The following is a 22,441-nucleotide window of genomic DNA, read 5'->3' as shown; positions in this document are numbered from 1 at the left end:
GCTCCAAATCGTTCAGACATTTTATTCACAATAAAAATCCGATGAGAGGGGTGGACTACTGCTCACACAAAGCCTGCTCACAGGCAAATGACGCAACCAACAGGCGTGAAAAAACTCACGCATGCGCACGAAGGTTCAAGCTTGGCTGATGCAATCACACGTGATTCAAATCCATATGGTTATTGCAAAAAATAAAAAGGTCCGATACTTTTCTAACAGACCTCGTATGTATGTTCTATTTCTACCTCATTCTCTTATCTTATTGTGTTATTACAAGTATCATTATTATTGCCTATTGTTGCACACACTGTTTGATGCACATTTTCCTCCACTCGCACCCATCTTGTGTGTATTTTTTTAAGAGCTGAAGTAACATGTGAATTTCTCCACTGTGAGATCAATAAATTCTTATCTTATTTTCATCCCGGACGCTTCACACTCAGCTGCAAACCGCTCCAGTGCACGCTGAAGGTCCTGATTTGACGAAGCCAACAGAACCACCTTGGTGACTTCGGCCTGGGTGATGGATGAGTCCTCTGAGTCCTCCGACTCTGCTTCCTCTTCGGAAGACGTGATGATGGGATTGAGGAGATCCTCAAAGTATTCCTTCCACCGCCCGACAACATCCCTAGTCAGTGTCAACAGCTCCCCACCCGCACCGTAGACAGTGTTTGTCGAGAGCTGCTTCCGCCTCCTGAGGGGTCAGACAATTTGCTAGAATTTCTTCAAGGCCAACCGGTAGTCCTCCTTCATGGCCTCCCCGAACTCCTCTCAGACCCGCGTTTTTGCCTCTGCGACCACACAGGCTGCAGCACGCTTGGCCTGCCGGTACGTGTCAGCTGCCTCCGGAGTCCCACCTGCCAACAAAGACAAGTAGGACACCTTCTTCAGCTTGACGGCATCCCTTACTTCCGGTGTCCACCACCGGGTTCGGGGATTGCCGCCGCGACAGGCACCAGAGACCCTGCGACCACAGCTACAAGCAGCCGCATTGACAATGGAGGTGGAGAACATGGTCCACTCGGACTTCATGTCTCCAACCTCCCCCGGGATCTGGGAGAAGCTCACTCGGAAATGGGAGTTGAAGACCTCACTGACAGAGGGTTCCGCCAGTCGTTCCCAGCAGACCCTCATGATACGTTTGGGCCTGCCAGGTCTGACCGGCTTCCTCCCTTCCCAGCGGATCCAACTCACCACCAGGTGGTGATCGGTCGACAGCTCAGCCCCTCTTTTCACCTGGGTGTCCGAGACACGTGGCCGAAGGTCAGATGATATGACTACAAAGTCGATCATCGACCTCCGGCTCAGGGTGTCCTGGTGCCACGTGCACTTATGGACACCCTTGTGCTCAAACATGGTGTATGTGATGGACAAACTGTGGCTAGCACAGACGTCTAACAACTGAACACCACTCGGGTTCAGATCGGGGAGGCTGTGCTTCTTGATCACCCCCCTCCAGGTCTCACTGTCGCCGCCAACATGGGCGTTGAAGTCCCCCAGGAGAACAATAGAGTCCCCAGTTGGAGCACTATCTAGTACCCCTCCCATGGACTCCAAGAAAGTCTGGCACTCTGCACTGCCGCTTGGCCCGTAGGCCAAGACAACTGTGAGAGACCTGTCCCCGACCCGAAGGCGTAGGGATGCGACCCTCTCATTCACTAGGGTGAAATCCAACACATGGTGACTGAGCTGGGGAGCAGTGAGCAGTGCTACCCCAGCCCACCGCCTCTACTCGTGGGCAATGCCAAAAAAGTGGAGCGCCCAGCCCCTCTCCAGGAGTTGGGTGCCAGAGCCCAAGCTGTGCGTGGAGGTGAGCCCGACTACCTCTAGTCAGTACCTCTCAACCTCGCTCACAAGCTCAGGCTCCTTTCCCCCCAGCAAGGTGACATTCCTCGTCCCGACAGCCAGAGGCTGTGAGCGCGGACCGGGCCGCAGGGCCACCCGCCCTCGACTGCCACCCGGTCCTCTCTGCACCCGACCGCCATGGCCCCCTCTGCAGGTGGTGAACCCACAGAAGGGCGGGCCCACATCGCTCTTTCGAGCTGCACCCTGCCGGGCCCTATGGGCTAAGGCCCAACCACCAGGCACTCGCGCGCAAACCCCAACCCCAGGCCTGGCTCCAGGGGCCTGGCTCCTGGGACCCCGGCTGTGCCGTATCGGGCGACGTCTCGGTTCTTCATTTCATACTGGTCACGGGAGCTTCTGAACTGCCCTTAGTTGACCCATACTCTAGGACCTGTTTGCCATGGGAGACCCTACCAGGGGCACGAAGCCCCCGACAACATAGCTCCTGGGATCATCCGGGTACGCAAACTCCCCCACCACGATAAGGTGGCAGTTCAAGGGGGGAACCTCGAACTGCCACCAAAATTATTTACAAATAAATAAAATTGACTTAATGCCTATTTCACATGTAAATATCTCAGTTGATGGAAGGTAAAGGTGTTCTGGCTTCTGTGTGAACTCTTTATTGTTACAGTTCCATATAATTCACTCTTCATTATTTAAATACATTAAAGTTCTTGTATAAAACAGATTCTGGATTACCTTTTTGAAATCTGCTTGGGAACTGTTGTTTTTATTATACTTAGATTATGTGGTTTCATGTTGGCACATGACTGAAACCACAAGGTACATATGATTTGGCTTTTAGAATGTCAAAACATTGTTTTTCCTGAAGCTTTGTTCCTCAGAAGGGTTCTCCTTGGATTTATGTCACTGTTTTTATTTTCTCAGCATGATTTCCATATACAGATGGAGTCACAGCCGGCAGCTTCTGAAGTGCCAGTTAACTATTTTTAGAACGGATTTTCCAAAGTGTACACTGGATTTTCAAAGGATTTTAAGGATTTCTAAGCACTTTAAGGTCAGCTCACAGGGGAGAGTTCATTACCTGATTTCAAGAATTAAGAAAAAAAAAAACCCCAGAGTGAACAAACTTGGAGTTATTAGGTTTCTGCATGGTGAAGTGATGATAAATGGAAGGAACAAACGCACACGGTGTGATGTGTGTGTGCTTTCACCCCGGCACTCCTGCTGTCATGGATCAGTGTCCAGTCACCAGGCAGGGACAAAAGGTGGAAAAGCAGGGAATGTAAAACACACACACACACACAAGTCCATCTTTGTAATGTCATTAGCAGAGAAGATAACTTCCTATTGGTTTGATCACATCTTCTGTCTCTATCAGGATGACCTCATCCTGTTGAATGTTGCACTCACTCTCAGACACACATGCACACGCACAAGCCTGTAAAAGCCTGGTTATTTTGACAGCTTGGATATGAAGTTGGGCACCAACATGTACACCTGGGATCAAGTCCCACTCATGCTACCTGTCTTCATCCTTGGGAAGACACTTAAAGTGCATCGTCTCAGTCCACCCAGCTGAAAATGGGTCCCAGCCTTGGCTGGGGAAGTAACCTGAGTCAGACTGGCATTCCAGCCAGAGGGGTCGTAGACTCTCATCTGTTTCATAGTTTTCTCTGGCGATGAGCACCGGCACCAACTGGCCTCAGGGCCCACGTAGGGATGACATCCTCTTCTACACTGTTGAAACCGTTCTGTTGAATTGAAGATTTGATTGAACAGGATTGACAGTAATCAGACCAATCAATATGATTTGGTAGATTTGTTGGTTTCAAAATGCACAAATAATTGTTTTGTTTTGTTTTTTCCACACAGGCTCATTTGGTATTGGATGAGGCTCCATCAGTCAAATTTCATTTAAAAACTTTATCTTGTGTTTACTCAGGTTGTGTTTTCTTTATGTCAAATTTTGTTTGTGAAACAATTTATTATGGAATTTACACAAATGTGGCAGAAATCAGGGGTTAATACATTTTCACCACACCACACCAGCTCTTTCGGTAACAATTCAATATGTCATAAAATTTCTAATTTTGCTCAGGATTCTTATCTCAATAATTTAGCATAACTGTGATGGTAAAACAAAAACACATATTCCACAAAAACTTCAAAACAAAAAGATCTACAAAGATGTTCTCAACTACATGTGAATCAGCAAACAGACACGACAACGGACAACAAATAAGACAGTCATATAATCCAAAAAAAAAACACATTTTGTCTCAGGGACTTTGGAAGTAGAGAATGTAGAAGGATGATCTTGAGTGCATATAAATCAGAAAATATCATGATGACATCATCATGACGCCAAATGTAGATCAGCAGATGTATTGTGTTTGCTGTTTCGTTTGCATGTAGAATCATTCTTCTGCTTCTCTAAGTTTAAAAATTATTGTGAAAATTTGATTTTACAACAGTGAATGACCTTGCTTGACCCTGACCTTTAACCTTTGTTCATCATATTAATGTCATGCTGAGACATATGACTGGCAATTCACAAGTGCAATGTGAGTGAAATCGAACAGCTCCTGAAAAGCACACACACACACACACACACACACACACACAAGCAAAGTGATTACAATAGTCCCTTAATTCCACCTGGGGCCTCGACTAATAAGGAGGTGGAAAGGTGATGGACTTTTGATTCTCTATGCAGCTGACAGATTTGGTATAAATGCCTTTGAGATAATTTTCAGAATATTCATGGTTTTTAATTTTGTTTTCCTCCCTGGAGGAAAGTCACCATTGTTTTCTTCTTAGTGGATTAATGTTTGTCCTGTTCCTTAATCACTGACATTTGTGAAAATGAATAAAATATCTTTTTCTTTCTTTTCTTCTTTTCCCTGTCCTGTGAACCCTTTCTTCCATCCCTCCTTTATTCTTGGGGCCCATCCCTGTCCTTCCTCTTTGCTTTCGCTTTCATCCCGACTTTATTCCCCCCCCCCTCTCATTTTTTTCCTTCTCCACAGTGGCAGTGAGCAGCCGGACCTGAAGGGGGGGCTCCATTTGGATGTGCACCAATCCACTTAAAACAGTCTTCTTTATCCGCCCTCTCCAGAGGGTCTGGGAGGTCCCCGGAGTGTGTGTCTGGTTGTGCGTACAAAGTGAGAGGGTGTGTGTGTTTTTGTGTGTTGATGAGTGTGTGGGTGTGTCGTGTCACTTTTGATGGGACACTGAGAGATGTGTATGTCACAGCGTCGGTGGACGGGCTATAGGGGGCCACAGTCCCCTGCCCTCCTCCTGATCCTCGTCCTGCTTCCTTCATTCTTCTCCACTGCTCCGTTTGCTCAGGGACATATCGAAATCCCCAAAGACTGTGAGTACTCCACAAACTGCAAAACACCCCCCCCCCCCCCCCCCAACCAGCCAAAAAGAAAAGATTATATATATATATATATATGATGGGAAAAAGAAAGGGGGTAAAAAAGTAAAAATAAAACACAAGGTTTATTTTTAGTCTGATATCCAAGTGTTTCCACAATTTCTTATGTTCCCTTGGAAAAAAAAAAAACCTGAACATATTTCACTGTGTTCAACAATATGAAATAATTTTTACACTCATCATCTGTCCATAGAAGTAGGATAAATGTCCATGATCTGCATGATACTGCTATAAATTAAAATGTGTTGGAGATTCCTACATTCCAATAACTAGCAATATCACATTTTATTATATGGCTGCGACGCTGCACATGCTCTGACTGGCTGATTTCTGATCTGATATTTTGTCATATCAGACCGGTTACCATGACAATCAGTCTGGAACGTGTATCACATTCCTTAGAAACCAGGAAGCTAAAAACACGACAAGAAAAATGAAGCTGGACATGAACATATTCCATAAATATCTAAACAGCATCGGAAAAAACAAAGATTGAAAGCGTACCAGCTAACGACTGGACCATCTGTTAGCAAGTTCTTCACGGAGGTGAAGAAAGCAAACAGGTCTGACTACGAGCAGTCAGCAGCTTTCATATTCGGGTGATACCATAAGTTTGCATGTTTATATATAGTAGCCATATAATAAACAAATTATTAACCTTGCTTGCTTGATCTCTACAGGGATATCAATCCTCTGAGTTATTTGCACGGGCCGCGCTAACGATCGGTCTGTACTTAAACTAAGTATGATATTTTTCCGTACATACCGAGCAAGCAAGGTTAATAATCCTTTAATATATTGCTATATTGTACAGAGAAATGAAAGATATAGTTTACAGTAAAAATGAATATTTTTTTATCTTATATCTATCTTATATATATCTTATATATATATATTTTTATATCTTTTGAAATCTATTTTTTTATGTTAGTATTAATCCATCCATCCATCTATTTTCTTCCGCTTTATCCGGAGTCGAGTGGAAGGAATATAAGTGTATAATTTTTTAATATTAGTGACAATATTATGCTGTCATTCCATGAATGAGCTGATTACCCAATTGCAATGAATCACCCCCGGGAAGCCATATATGAATTTGGGTGGGGGTGGGGTGGGACAGGGTCAACCTGAGGTCATGGTCATCAATCAAATTTTGACACAAGGTGATTTTGTTTCAAGTGCCATTGCTGCATACCAGTCAATACAATTGCCATTTTCACACCCAGTGCCCATTTTCCTTTAATAACAAATGTACTGACATTCATCTGTTCCCCCCTTTACATGATTAAGTAAAAATGGTTGTGGTCAGGCTCAAAGCTAGCACGTTCCTGTCATGCGTCACAAGAAAGTGTTTGTTCTTTGCCTCACCTAAAATCTGGTCTAAAATCTGACACAGTGACTTTGTGTTGTTTTAAAAGTGCAGCACTAACACATACTTGTCACATTAACGGGTTCTCCACAGATGTAGGTACGCTCTGAAGACTGAATGCAGTATCACATAATAGGAATATGAAATCATTCACTCACTCATCTTCAACAACTTATCCATGATCAGGTCGCATGGGCAACAGCTCCAGCAACTTCCCTTTCCCGGGCCACATTGACCACCTCTGACTGGGACATAGTGAGGCATTCCCAGGCCAGTGTGGAGATATAATCTCTCCACCTAGTCCTGGGTCTTCCCCGGGGTCTCCTCCCAGCTGGACGTGCCTGGAACACCTCCCTAGGGAGGCACCCAGGGGGCATCCTTACCAGATGCCTGAACCGCCTCAGCTGGCTCCTTTCAACACGAAGGAGCATTGGCTCTACTCCGAGCTCCTCATATTCAATCAAACTGAACATAAAAGTAACAATGAAATAATGGATTTAAAAAAAACAAAAAAAACAATTTTAATAACTCTGGTTTGTACCACATAGGACAGCATGGTGGCTTAGTGGTTAGCACTGTTGCCTCACACACTCTAAAAAATGAACCACTGTGATGTGACAATTTGCATAGATTTTTTTTTTTTTATTTCAACTTAACTAGAAGTCTTGTGGCATTAACTCAGTTGAAATAACTTTACAAAAATCTATGCAATTATTACATCAATTTTTCTCATTGAGACAGGTGTTCCTTTTTTAGAGTGCAGCAAAGAGGTCATGGGATCGATTCCCACCTGTGGCCTTTCTGTGTGGAGTTTGCTTGTTCTCTCCATGTTTGCATGGGTTCCCTCAGGTGAACTGGAAACTTTCGAAAATGTCAGTAGGTGTGCGTGCGGGTGTGAATGTGTTTGTTTGTCTATATGTGGCCCTTGGCCCTGGCATCCTATCCAGGGTGTACCCCGCTTCACGCCCTATGACTGCTGGGATAGGCCCTAGCCCCCCATAATCCTTAATTGTACTAAGCGGTTGAAGATGAGTGAGTGAGTGAGTGAGTGGTTTGTACCATACCACTTTGCTTCTTCCCCACAGCTGGGGCTGTGTGATCAGGTGGATGGATATGGGAAGATTTACTTTTCACAGGACATTGTCCAGATGTTAAACACAGAAATAAAAATGTATCTGCTGACTGTTAAGATGTGTTACAACTTGTGCTTTGATACAAAAAACTAATTGCACACTCCAACCTTATAACAGACAAAGAAAAATCACACCAACTGCATTGCAGCACACACATAGAGTGCAAGATCAACAAAAGGCTGATAGCTCACCTTAAAAGGTACTGCATGCAATGGGTCTATCTGCACAGGTTAGGTATGTGCCCCAGCTCAACACTTTTCACAGAGCAGAGTTACAGGTATTAAAGCAATCAATCAATCAATCAATTTTTTTTATATAGCGCCAAATCGCAACAAACAGTTGCCCCAAGGCGCTTCATATTGTAAGGCAAGGCCATACAATAATTATGTAAAACCCTAACGGTCAAAACGACCCCCTGTGAGCAAGCACTTGGCTACAGTGGGAAGGAAAAACTCCCTTTTAACAGGAAGAAACCTCCAGCAGAACCAGGCTCAGGGAGGGGCAGTCTTCTGCTGGGACTGGTTGGGGCTGAGGGAGAGAACCAGGAAAAAGACATGCTGTGGAGGGGAGCAGAGATCGATCACTAATGATTAAATGCAGAGTGGTGCATACAGAGCAAAAAGAGAAAGAAACAGTGCATCATGGGAACCCCCCAGCAGTCTACGTCTATAGCAGCATAACTAAGGGATGGTTCAGGGTCACCTGATCCAGCCCTAACTATAAGCTTTAGCAAAAAGGAAAGTTTTAAGCCTAATCTTAAAAGTAGAGAGGGTGTCTGTCTCCCTGATCTGAATTGGGAGCTGGTTCCACAGGAGAGGAGCCTGAAAGCTGAAGGCTCTGCCTCCCATTCTACTCTTACAAACCCTAGGAACTACAAGTAAGCCTGCAGTCTGAGAGCGAAGCGCTCTATTGGGGTGATATGGTACTACGAGGTCCCTAAGATAAGATGGGACCTGATTATTCAAAACCTTATAAGTAAGAAGAAGAATTTTAAATTCTATTCTAGAATTAACAGGAAGCCAATGAAGAGAGGCCAATATGGGTGAGATATGCTCTCTCCTTCTAGTCCCCGTCAGTACTCTAGCTGCAGCATTTTGAATTAACTGAAGGCTTTTTAGGGAACTTTTAGGACAACCTGATAATAATGAATTACAATAGTCCAGCCTAGAGGAAATAAATGCATGAATTAGTTTTTCAGCATCACTCTGAGACAAGACCTTTCTGATTTTAGAGATATTGCGTAAATGCAAAAAAGCAGTCCTACATATTTGTTTAATATGCGCTTTGAATGACATATCCTGATAAAAAATGACTCCAAGATTTCTCACAGTATTACTAGAGGTCAGGGTAATGCCATCCAGAGTAAGGATCTGGTTAGACACCATGTTTCTAAGATTTGTGGGGCCAAGTACAATAACTTCAGTTTTATCTGAGTTTAAAAGCAGGAAATTAGAGGTCATCCATGTCTTTATGTCTGTAAGACAATCCTGCAGTTTAGCTAATTGGTGTGTGTCCTCTGGCTTCATGGATAGATAAAGCTGGGTATCATCTGCGTAACAATGAAAATTTAAGCAATACCATCTAATAATACTGCCTAAGGGAAGCATGTATAAAGTGAATAAAATTGGTCCTAGCACAGAACCTTGTGGAACTCCATAATTAACTTTAGTCTGTGAAGAAGATTCCCCATTTACATGAACAAACTGTAATCTATTAGACAAATATGATTCAAACCACCGCAGCGCAGTGCCTTTAATACCTATGGCATGCTCTAATCTCTGTAATAAAATTTTATGGTCAACAGTATCAAAAGCAGCACTGAGGTCTAACAGAACAAGCACAGAGATGAGTCCACTGTCCGAGGCCATAAGAAGATAATTTGTAACCTTCACTAATGCTGTTTCTGTACTATGATGAATTCTAAAACCTGACTGAAACTCTTCAAATAGACCATTCCTCTGCAGATGATCAGTTAGCTGTTTTACAACTACCCTTTCAAGAATTTTTGAGAGAAAAGGAAGGTTGGAGATTGGCCTATAATTAGCTAAGATAGCTGGGTCAAGTGATGGCTTTTTAAGTAATGGTTTAATTACTGCCACCTTAAAAGCCTGTGGTACATAGCCAACTAACAAAGATAGATTGATCATATTTAAGATCGAAGCATTAAATAATGGTAGGGCTTCGTTGAGCAGCCTGGTAGGAATGGGGTCTAATAAACATGTTGATGGTTTGGATGAAGTAACTAATGAAAATAACTCAGACAGAACAATCGGAGAGAAAGAGTCTAACCAAATACCGGCATCACTGAAAGCAGCCAAAGATAACGATACGTCTTTGGGTTGGTTATGAGTAATTTTTTCTCTAATAGTTAAAATTTTGTTAGCAAAGAAAGTCATGAAGTCATTACTAGTTAAAGTTAATGGAATACTCAGCTCAATAGAGCTCTGACTCTTTGTCAGCCTGGCTACAGTGCTGAAAAGAAACCTGGGGTTGTTCTTATTTTCTTCAATTAGTGATGAGTAGAAAGATGTCCTAGCTTAACATCGGCGATCGACAAGCTGCTCATAAGCCGACCATGGGGCGTAAGAAGGTTCTGACAGCGGAGGAAGGTGACGATATTAAAAAATCTCTGGACTTTCTATCAGAGGAGATTTCTGTTGTGAAGCAGCAACAGAAATCAATCATGGATCTGGTGGAGGAGGTGAAGGCATTACGGCTCCAGAATGCTGAGAAAGACCGGCATCTGGTGCAGCTGGAAAATAGAGTGGCTGAATTGGAGCAGTACACCAGAATCAACAACGTCATCATCACAAGTCTTCATATCAAACCACGGTCCTACGCACGGGCGGTAACAGATGAGAGCGGAGGGGAGCCCAGTGAACAGGAGGTCAGCTCTGTGGAAAAACAGGTTGCTGATTTCCTCCTATCTAAAGGTATAGAAATGGATTTAAATAACATTGAAGCGTGCCACCCTCTGCCCCGGAGAAATGACGGTGATAAACGAACCGTCATCATGAGATTCATCAACAGAAACACAAAACAGCACTGTTAAAACAAGGAAGAAAACTGAAAGGGACAAACGTATTCATCAATGAACATCTCACCAAACGGAATGCCGACATCGCCAGGAAAGCACGCTTCTTGAAGAAACAGGGAAAAATCCAGCACACATGGACTTCAAACTGTAAAATATTCATCAAACTGAACGGATCACCAGAACAAGCAAAAATCATGGCAATAAGGAACATCGAGGAGCTGGACAAATATGAACAATAGTGTTTCTTAAAGCGAGGATCTGGACAAATATGACCAATAAGGTATGAGGACACAAACACATCACAACACCATGACACAGACCAGAGGAACCTATTCATCTACTACCTATTCATCTACATCTGGAGACAAGAAGGATATAATTCAAAGGATTGCTGATCATGGAAAAGTAGAACTGAGAACATTTAAATACACAGACCACAATGTACTGGACTTGGAGCACGATATAGACCCGGACAATAATTTCTTCTCAAATATCAATGACAGTTGTTGCTATTATACAGATGAACAGTTTAATCGGATCATTAAAACGGATAACAAATTATCAATAATCCATTTCAACAGCAGAAGTCTATATGCAAACTTTAACAACATTAAAGAATATTTAAGTCAGTTTAAAAAAATATTTAACATAATTGCTATTATCAGAAACATGGATCAATGAAGATAAAGGAATGGATTTTGAACTGGATGGATATGAATTTAATTGTGTAAACAGAAAAAATAAGAGTGGAGGAGGAGTGGCTGTGTATGTGGATAAGAACATGGATTATAAAATAGTAGACAATATGACAACTGTGATTGATAACTTATTAGAATGTATAACTATTGAAATATGTGAAGAAAAAAGCAAAAATGTATTAGTCAGCTGTATATATAGAGCACCAGGATCTAGTATTGAAACATTCACTGACTGTATGGGAAAAATGTTCTCAAAAACTAATCAAAAAACTGTGTTAATTTGTGGTGACTTAAATATTGATCTGCTCAATCCAAATAAGCATAAAATAACAGATGAATTTATCAGTATAATGTACAGTATGAGTTTATATCCAAAAATCACCAGGCCAAGCAGAATTACATCCCATAGTGCTACCTTAATTGATAATATATTCAGCAATGATATTGAGAATAACACTGTGAGTGGATTATTAATCAATGACATTAGTGATCATCTACCAGTTTTCACCATTTATAATAGAAACCATCGGCGGAATCAGCCAGAGGAGAAAATAAAATACAGGCGAGTGCGGACAGAGGAAAACACGAACACACTAAAGAAGGATTTACAGGAGCAAAACTGGGAAAAGGTATACAGTGAAAGTGATGTTGATAGTGCATATGAAACTTTTTTACAAATATTTACATCATTATATGATAAAAATTGTCCAATTAAACAAGACTACAGAAAACAAAAAATCCAAGCTCGACCATGGATGACGAAAGGGTTACGAAATGCATGTAATAAGAAAAATACACTGTATAGAGAATTCATAAAACTAAAGACTAAAGAGGCAGAAAATAGATATAAGAAATACAAAAATAGATTAACTAATATTATACGGGTATGTAGGAAGGAATATTATAGTAACATATTATATAATAACAAAAACAATATTAAAGGAATATGGGATATATTAAATAGCATTATCAAAAATGGTAATAAAAAACAGAGTTACCCTCAGTATTTAATTGATAATAATGTCAAGAAGGAAAATAAGGATGAGGTAGTCAACGGTTTTAATAATTTTTTTGTAAATATTGGACCAAGCTTGGCAGAAAAAATTCCCGATTCCCAACCTGAGGATTGGGATAATAATCTCATAGAAAGAAATCCCTGTTCAATGTTCCTCACAGCAGTGGATGGAAAAGAAATTATAGACATTGTGAATAATTGTAAATATAAAACATCTACCGATTTAAATGAAATTGATATGGTGGTGGTAAAACAGGTCATTGAATGGATTGTAGAACCATTAACATACATCTGTAACTTATCATTTCAAACCGGTAAATTTCCCAATCAAATGAAAATAGCTAAGGTTGTGCCGCTGTATAAGACTGGGGATAGACACCACTTCACAAATTATAGACCTGTTTCTTTGCTTCCACAATTTTCCAAATTATTAGAAAAGTTATTCAATAATAGATTAGACAAATTCATAAATAAACATAAATTACTTACTGATAGTCAATATGGATTCAGAGCACATAGTTCAACATCACTTGCATTAATAGAATCAGTTGAGGAGATTACAAACGCCATAGACCACAAATTACATTCAGTTGGAATATTTATAGACCTTGAAAAGGCTTTTGATACAATTAATCATGACATATTAATCAATAAACTTGAACAGTATGGGATTAGGGGGTTGGTGTTGCACTGGGTAAGAAGCTACTTAAGTAACAGAAAACAGTTTGTGAAGTTGGGGGAATATACATCATCATGCTTGGACAATGCTTGTGGCGTCCCACAGGGGTCAGTATTGGGTCCAAAACTGTTTCTAATTTATATAAATGATATTGTCAATGTTTCCAAAATATTAAAATTAGTATTATTTGCAGATGACACAAGCATTTTTTGTTCAGGGGGGGATTTGCAGGAGTTACTGAGGAGGATCAGTATAGAAATGGGAAAATTGAAAATATGGTTTGACAGAAACAAATTATCATTAAACTTAAGTAAAACAAAATACATGTTATTTGGCTATTGTAATACAGACATACAGGTTCAGTTACAAGTCGAGGGGGTAGATATTGAAAGGGTACATGAAAATAAGTTTCTGGGGGTGATAATAGATGATAAGATAAACTGGAAGACTCATATAAAACATATACAAAGTAAACTGTCAAGAAGCATTTCAGTTCTAAACAAAGCGAAACATATTCTGGACCACAACTCACTCCGCATTCTTTACTGCTCACTGGTTTTTACCATATTTACAGTACTGTGCAGAGGTATGGGGTAATACTTATAAAGGTACAACACAATCACTATCAGTAATGCAGAAAAGAGCTATAAAAATTATTCATAATACTGGCTATAGAGATCATACAAATCCACTATTTTTACAATCCAAATTCTTAAAATTCACAGACTTGGTTCATTTTCAAACAGTACAAATTGTGTATAAAGCAATAAACAATTTACTTCCAGCAAATATTAAAAATATGTTTTTTAACAGATCAGGGGATTACAGTCTGAGGGGGAAATTTAATTTAAAGCATCAGTGGGCACGAACAACATTAAAAGGTTTCTGTATTTCTGTCTGTGGGGTGAGGATGTGGAACAGATTGGGAGTGGGGCTCAAGCAATGTCCAAGCATGAACCAGTTCAAACAGCGGTACAAAAATATGTTTTTTTCTGGGTATAGGGAGGAGGAAGGGTAATGAGGGTTAGGGTGTTTTTGTTTTTTGCTTCGGCTTGTAAATATATAGTATTTTGTATGTAAGTAGGTATGTGTAGGTGTATATTTATGTTTGTGTATGTATATGTGTATATATGTATATGTGTATATATGTGTATGTATATGTTTATGTATGTTGATGTGTGTATGTATATATGTATGTGTATGTGTATATATATGTGTATATATATATATATATTGATATCGGTTTAGGTGTGTAGGAATCTATGTGTATATGTGGCAAAGGGTATTACTGGTTGTGGGGAAGAAGGGGTAGGGATAAATAAGCTGATGCTTCACCCTACCCCTTTTCGGACATGTTGGGTACACAGTAGGAACTTTTTTGTTGTTGTCTTTACTGATCTATCTTGTAATTGTTGTTGTATCAAATGTTCGAAATAAACAGTTTTCATTCATTCATTCATAGCTTTACGGAGGGCTTTTTTATAGAGCAACAGACTCTTTTTCCAGGCTAAGTGAAGATCTTCTAAATTAGTGAGACGCCATTTCCTCTCCAACTTACGGGTTATCTGCTGGTTATCTGGTTATTAAAGGATGCAATATTCCATCCATCCATCCATTTTCTATAGCCGTTTATTCCAACCAAGGGTTGGATGCAATATTCACAGAGGTGTCAATCCAGCTGTTAGGCATCTTCCAACATTGTGTCTTTTTAGCCATTGGTTCTCGCTTGCAGTGTCTCTTCAACCATTTTTTCACCAGAAGCCCTCTCCACATCTTTCACTTCTGTCCCTCTATACCACAATGCTGTGCACTGTGTTCTTTTTCTCCAGTTTTACATAGTGGGGAATATATGTACAGAAATTTCAGGTTATGCATGACAAAACACATTAGCCACTTATGGTTAGGGTGAGGAGAATGAGTAGGATTAGGTTATGGTTAAGGTTAGGGTTGGGAGTAGGAGTAGAGTTACTAATAGTGAGTTTAAAAAAAAAAACCCCTTTCACGAAAATTTGACTCATTTCATCACGGGAGCATGAAAAAAAAAAAAAACGTGAGACAGGGCTGTAAATGGACACATGTTGCATCGAGAAAGTATTCATAGTGCTTCACGTTTTTCGCATGTTGTTATTTTAAAGCCTTATTCCAAAATGGATAAAATTCATTTTTTCCCTCAAACTTCTACACACAATACTCCATAATGACAATGTGAAAAAAGGTTTTTTGAGATTTTTGCAATTTTTTCAAAAATAAAAAGCTAAGAAATCACATGTACATAAGTATTCGCAGCCTTTGGCATGAAGCTCAAAATTGAGCTCAGGTGCGTCCAGTTTCCACTGATCATCCTTGAGATCTATCAGGCTGAGCGGAGGCGAGGCACAGACAAAGGCTGGACACAAATTCAGGCTCTCAAGCGGGATGTATGAGTAAAAGGTTTTTTAATGCAGGCTAGGATTCGGTACACTGGAAGACAGTCTGCGGAGCAAAAGTGCCAGACAGGGATGAGACAGAGGACATGGTCATAAACAAGCAGGGTTTAGCAAACTGGGTTTTTAGAGCCGAGACAAAAAGCAGGATCCAGTACACAGAGCAGAGTCAAAAACACAGGACGTAAACAAAGTGCTGGTAAGTGATAGAGATCAACATACGAGCACCGAGGGAGTGAACTGACACAGTATAAATAAGGAAGGCGGTAACAGGAAGACAAAATGCACGTGAGAACAAAGGATCTGGAAAGGGGGTGTGACTGACAGATGAGGAACAGGTGTGAGAGAGTGAGGGCAGGAAAACGTAATGCAGAGAGCTAAGTGACTGGAAAACTAATGGTGGAAAATATGACTTGCTGAAAGCAAACAATAACTAAAGTGAGCAAAACAAAGGGGAAAAATGTGACTAATCTACAAAGTGGGAAACTTGGAGATCAATAATAATAATAATAATAATAATAGAAACTGAACTAGAACTGACACTGAATAAAGTATAAAAGTAAATGCAATGACCGAAGACAATACAAAATAAGTGATAAACAGATAATGCAATAAATAACGTAATCAGATATGAAACCCTGAAGATAAACCATAAGCAAAACCTGTGACTAAAGCATAATGCAAACAATGTGAAACATAGACTAAACTAAGATTGAACACAAACTGAATTGTAACAGAAAGTAAAACTCATGACTACCAGAACAATCAGAATAATAAGACATAGAGGATAATAAAATAAAAGATAACCGAGAATGAACATAGTGACTCAAGCATACCGAAAGAAAAGCATTAAATGACAAAACCAAAAATACACACTAAACAGAAAATAAAGGTAGAGATGAGAGAATAATGAATAACTGAAAATGCAATACATGAGTGAACAAAGAATACAATGAAGGCCCAAAGCAGGGACCACAGAATAATACATGAATACGAATAATAAGAACCAAACAAGAATGAAAATAATCAAGGGGCAAAACTAAAAACAACAATAAAATCAAGACCGGGACCAGCAGAAGGAAAAGAAAAGGGGACGAATAAAACAGGAACACAAACAGGACCAAAGCATGACAAGATCTTTCTACAAATTAATTGGAGTCCACCTGGTGTAAATTCAATTGATTAAACATGATTTGGAAAGACACACACCTGTCTACATATAAGGTCCCACAGTTGACAGTGCATGTCAGAGCACAAACCAAGCATGAAGTCAAAGGAACTGTCTGTAGACCTAAGAGACAGGATTGTCTCGAGGCACAAATTTGGGGACGGATACAGAAACATTTCTGCTGCTTTGAAGGTCCTAATGAGCACAGTGGCCTCCAACACCCGTAAATGGAAGAAGTTCAGATCCACCAGGACTCTTCCTATTGCTGGCCGCCCGTCTAAACTGAGTGATTGAGGGAGAAGGACCTTAGTCACATAGGTGACCAAGAACCCGATGGTCACTGTGTCAGAGCTCCAGCATTCCTCTGTGGAGAGAGGAGAACCTTCCAGAAGGACAACCATCTCTGCAGCAATTCACCAATCAGGCCTGTATGGTAGAGTGACCAGACGGAAGCCACTCCTTAGTAAAAGGCACATGACAGCCCACCTGGAGTTTGCCAAAAGGCACCTGAAGGACACTCACACCATGAGAAACAAAATTCTCTGGTCTGATGAGGCAAAGATTGAACTCTTTGGTGTGAATGCCAGGCGTCATGTTAGGAGGAAACCAGGCACCACTCCTACAGTGAAGCATGGTGGTGGAGGGATGCTGCAGGGATGTTTTTCAGCAGCAGGAACTGGGAGACTAGCCAGGATTGAGGGAAAGATGAATGCAGCAATGCACAGAGACATCCTGGATGAAAACCTGCTCCAGAGCACTCTTGACCTCAAACTGGGGTGACTGTTCATCTTTCAGCAGGACAATGACCCTAAGCATACAGACAAGCTATCAAAGGAGTGGCTTCAGGACAACTCTGTGAATGTCCTTGAGTGACCCAGCCAGAGCCCAGACCTGAATCCAATTGAACATCTCTGGAATGATCTGAAAATGGCTGTGCACCGACACAACCTGATGTAGTTTGAGAGGTGCTGCAAAGAGGAAGACTTGAGGCTGTAAATGCTGCCAAAGGGGCATCAACAAAGTACTGAGCAAAGGGTGTGAATACTTACTTATGTACATTTGATTTCTTTTTTTTTTCTTTTTTTTTTTTTAGTTTTATAAAATTTGGAAGAAAAAACCTTCTTCATGTCATTATTATGGGGTGTTGTGAGTAAAATTTTGATGGGGAAAAATGAATTTACTTCATTTTGGAATGAGTCTGTAACATAACAAAATGTGGAAAAAGTGAAGTGGTGTGAATACTTTCCAGTATGCACTGTAGTTTATGATTACCATGTCATTATATATCATGTAATCATATTCAGACTTTGTTTTTTACCAATGTCACAAAACACGAAGGCTACATAATTCAAAATACTAACACAGTGTATCTGTTATGTGTCGGACGCAGCTCGGAGAACCGACCAGCGTTTGAAGGACCCAGTATGAAATAAGCAGAGCACGGTACAAAGGCTAACTGAATTTAATACATAACAGTGATACAAAAATAACAGAAAGTGCGGTCTGGCGTGGTACGCTCCCAGCAGCGCTAACGGTCCGGAGCCAGAAGCTGTTCGGACCCAAGGACCCCGCCGACACCCCCCAGGTGGCCGCAACAAACCGAGTCTGTGAAAGAAGGAACCATTATGTGAGTCCACACTCTACACACAGAGAGAACACTTAAAGGTGTACAAACAGCAAACACTTCCTGGCTTGATTACTAATCAGCTTCCCAACCTGCAGGCATGGAACATCCAGTTCACAAAACTCCACTGCAGTGGAAGCCGATACATGACTAACATACAGCGCAATATAATAAGGTGTGAGGGACACCACATTTACTGACTGTATAAATGTTAGTCACAAAATCTAACGTACCTCAGGAAGTGTGCTGACGAGCGTGAGACCTCACCCCCTCCTCTTTCACAGACCGTGCATCAAACCCTGGACGTTCTCTGCATCCACTGATGATGAGATGGCTCCCGAGACGACGATCTCACCCGTCTGGTCACAAGGTCGAGTCTCTGGCAAATACACACTGTATACTCCAGTCTTAAATGCCACCATGTTCCAATCCATATAGATGCACCTCAGCTGTGAGTCCTGACGAGCCGCAGGTGATCAGGGTGAGGTCCTGATAACCTCAGCAACACAGCCACTCAGTCCCAAATGCAAGCCACCTGGAAGGAAAAACAAAAGACAGAAACAAAAAGGCAGCCAGGCCCCCCAGCCATACAACAGTACCCCACCCTCACGGGAAGCCTCCCGGCGACCACACAAACCTGGCCCAGGAGAAACACCCCCCTCCAGGGACCATGGCTGGAAACCGCATCTGCATTCGTCTTCCAATAGAATGGTTGATGTCCTCTCCTCTGGCTGCATCCTTGCCTTTGTTTCAGTCAGTCACTTAGCACAGGTGTGGCCAGGAGTTCTTAAACCTGTGCGGTCAGCCTTTATCCAACCATGTGCGGTCATTAGTCATAAAACAAAAAAGACAAACACAAACAACCAAAACCACCCCCCCCCCCCCCTCCCCAGGGGACCGTCCCATCAAACCCCGGGACGAGGAGAAAAGAAAAACCCCAAACTTAAGCTTACAAATAAAAGCGCTAAAACACCCCCCCCCCACCCCCCAAACGACATGTAGGGACCAACACCCCCCAGAGGACTTCCCGCCAGCTCCAGGAGTAATAACCACAGCCGAGGTCCCTCTGGGATCCAACGTCACCCACGGGGACTCCCAGCGCCTCCCAGAGGACCACTCGTCAACCCCAGGAGACGCCTCCCCTCACAACCAACGGACCCAGCCCCGGCCGTCTATGGCTAGATGGACCCACAGCCCTTTCCCCCCCAGAGGACACCACAGTCAAACCCTGAGGGCGGAAACTGGGGGGAAAACACCCCCCCCCCCAGGTGCAGAGGTTACCTGGGAAACGCCCAGCATAACCACACTGCACCACTCCAGCAACGCCGACACTACGGCTCACACGGCTGGAGCCAGAGGAGAAGAGAGGGAACAAAAAGAAAATACCCCAAACCCCCCCTCCCCTCCCGGGTGCAGAGGTTACCTGGGAAACGCCCAGCATAACCACACTGCACCACTCCAGCAACGCCGACACTACGGCTCACACGGCTGGAGCCAGAGGAGAAGAGAGGGAACAAAAAGAAAATACCCCAACCCCCCCCCTCCCCTCCCGGGTGCAGAGGTTACCTGGGAAACGACCAGCACAACCTAACTGCACCACTCCAGCAACGCCGACACTACGGCTCACACGGCTGGAGTCAGAGGAGAAGAGAGGGCATAACAAAAAACAAAACAAAAAAGAAAGAAAAAACAACAACCCAAATACCCCCCCCATGACCCCCCAGGGGACCGTCCCATCAAACCCTGGGAGGTGAAACTGAAAAAAAAATAAAAAGAAAGACTAACAGACTGACATAAGGTTGCTCGGGTCCTTTTTTTTTTTTTTTTTTTTTTCTTCATTTTTGGCAGAACTGCAGGGTCACGACCCCAGACACTAAATAGTGAAAAACAAAAAATAAAATCCCACACAAAAACCAACTCAAAAAACACCCACACAAAATGAACTAACACAAAACAAATAAGTGATTTATACCGTCAAGCTCCAACAAATGGAACACACCTGTTCCAACTTAAGAGCTTGACGGTAAGGTGACTCAGTCACCAAAAGAGGGAGCCAAAGTGCTAAAAATGAAAAACCCCCTTTGGTGACAAAAAACAAACGAGCTGCATCTCCGTGCGCAGCTGTGTGCAACACAACCAAAATGTGCTCAACTAAATAACGCCGGAGCTGATACAACAGACGCAGTAGTTATCTTTATCCGGGGAAACGGGGCTACAACTGTAACACAGGAAGCTCAGCGACCCGTGCCACAGAGCTCCGCCGTGCGCGTGCACCCATTACAGACACACTCTTGCAGCTCCCGTTTAAACCTCTTATCCGGTCGGAGCGTGACGCGAAGCCGTCGCCAGTCACACTCCACCACGACCCACGGATAAGGCACAAACACAGGAACACGGCTGCAAGAGAGCACAAATCAGTATTCAGTAATGGGTCTCAAACACGCACCATCCGGGCGGAGAGCACCCGCAACTGATCCGGATAACTTCTGAACGTCTGCTGCCGCCTTCCCGGCGCGTTACCGTCTCTGCTACCGCTGGGTCCGTGATGTTTGGCCAGAGACTACTGTTATGTGTCGGACGCAGCTCGGAGAACCGACCAGCGTTTGAAGGACCCAGTATGAAATAAGCAGAGCACGGTACAAAGGCTAACTGAATTTAATACATAACAGTGATACAAAAATAACAGAAAGTGCGGTCTGGCGTGGTGCGCTCCCAGCAGCGCTAACGGTCCGGAGCCAGAAGCTGTTCGGACCCAAGGACCCCGCCGACACCCCCCAGGTGGCCGCAATAAACCGAGTCTGTGAAAGAAGGAACCATTATGTGAGTCCACACTCTACACACAGAGAGAACACTTAAAGGTGTACAAACAGCAAACACTTCCTGGCTTGATTACTAATCAGCTTCCCAACCTGCAGGCATGGAACATCCAGTTCACAAAACTCCACTGCAGTGGAAGCCGATACATGACTAACATACAGCTCAATATAATAAAGGTGTGAGGGACACCACATTTACTGACTGTATAAATGTTAGTCACAAAATCTAACGTACGTCAGGAAGTGTGCTGACGAGCGTGAGACCTCACCCCCTCCTCTTTCACAGACCGTGCATCAAACCCTGGACGTTCTCTGCATCCACTGATGATGAGATGGCTCCCGAGACGACGATCTCACCCGTCTGGTCACAAGGTCGAGTCTCTGGCGAATACACACTGTATACTCCAGTCTTAAATGCCACCATGTTCCAATCCATATAGATGCACCTCAGCTGTGAGTCCTGACGAGCTGCAGGTGATCAGGGTGAGGTCCTGATAACCTCAGCAACACAGCCACTCAGTCCCAAATGCAAGCCACCTGGAAGGAGAAACAAAGGACAGAAACAAAAAGGCAGCCAGGCCCCCCCAGCCATATAACAAAAATTTTATTACAGAGATTAGAGCATGCCATAGGTATTAAAGGCACTGCGCTGCGGTGGTTTGAATCATATTTGTCTAATAGATTACAATTTGTTCATGTAAATGGGGAATCTTCTTCACAGACTAAAGTTAATTATGGAGTTCCACAAGGTTCTGTGCTAGGACCAATTTTATTCACTTTATACATGCTTCCCTTAGGCAGTATTATTAGACGGTATTGCTTAAATTTTCATTGTTACACAGATGATACCCAGCTTTATCTATCCATGAAGCCAGAGGGGACACACCAATTAGCTAAACTGCAGGATTGTCTTACAGACATAAAGACATGGATGACCTCTAATTTCCTGCTTTTAAACTCAGATAAAACTGAAGTTATTGTACTTGGCCCCACAAATCTTAGAAACATGGTGTCTAACCAGATCCTTACTGTGGATGGCATTACCCTGACCTCTAGTAATACTGTGAGAAATCTTGGAGTCATTTTTGATCAGGATATGTCATTCAAAGCGCATATTAAACAAATATGTAGGACTGCTTTTTTGCATTTACGCAATATCTCTAAAATCAGAAAGGTCTTGTCTCAGAGTGATGCTGAAAAAGTAATTCATGCATTTATTTCCTCT

General features: G+C 42.4%; 1 protein-coding gene across 4 annotated transcripts in view; it reads left to right on the top strand.

The window, feature by feature from the left end:
• Window positions 1-22,441, top strand: part of LOC117512083 (neural cell adhesion molecule L1.1-like) — a 166,242-nt gene that overhangs the window by 37,968 nt on the left and 105,833 nt on the right. For all 4 annotated transcript variants that reach the window (XM_034172046.1, XM_034172044.1, XM_034172045.1 and 1 more), the window contains exon 2: window positions 4,842-5,188. In XM_034172046.1, coding sequence (XP_034027937.1) covers window positions 5,053-5,188 — 136 coding nt within the window. In that variant the 5' untranslated portion in view covers window positions 4,842-5,052. The remainder of the gene's footprint in view (window positions 1-4,841; window positions 5,189-22,441) is intronic.

Source organism: Thalassophryne amazonica, chromosome 6 (genome assembly GCF_902500255.1).
Source record: "Thalassophryne amazonica chromosome 6, fThaAma1.1, whole genome shotgun sequence".
Classification (NCBI taxonomy): Eukaryota; Metazoa; Chordata; class Actinopteri; order Batrachoidiformes; family Batrachoididae; genus Thalassophryne; species Thalassophryne amazonica.
This window is presented reverse-complemented; position numbering and strand designations above follow the sequence as displayed.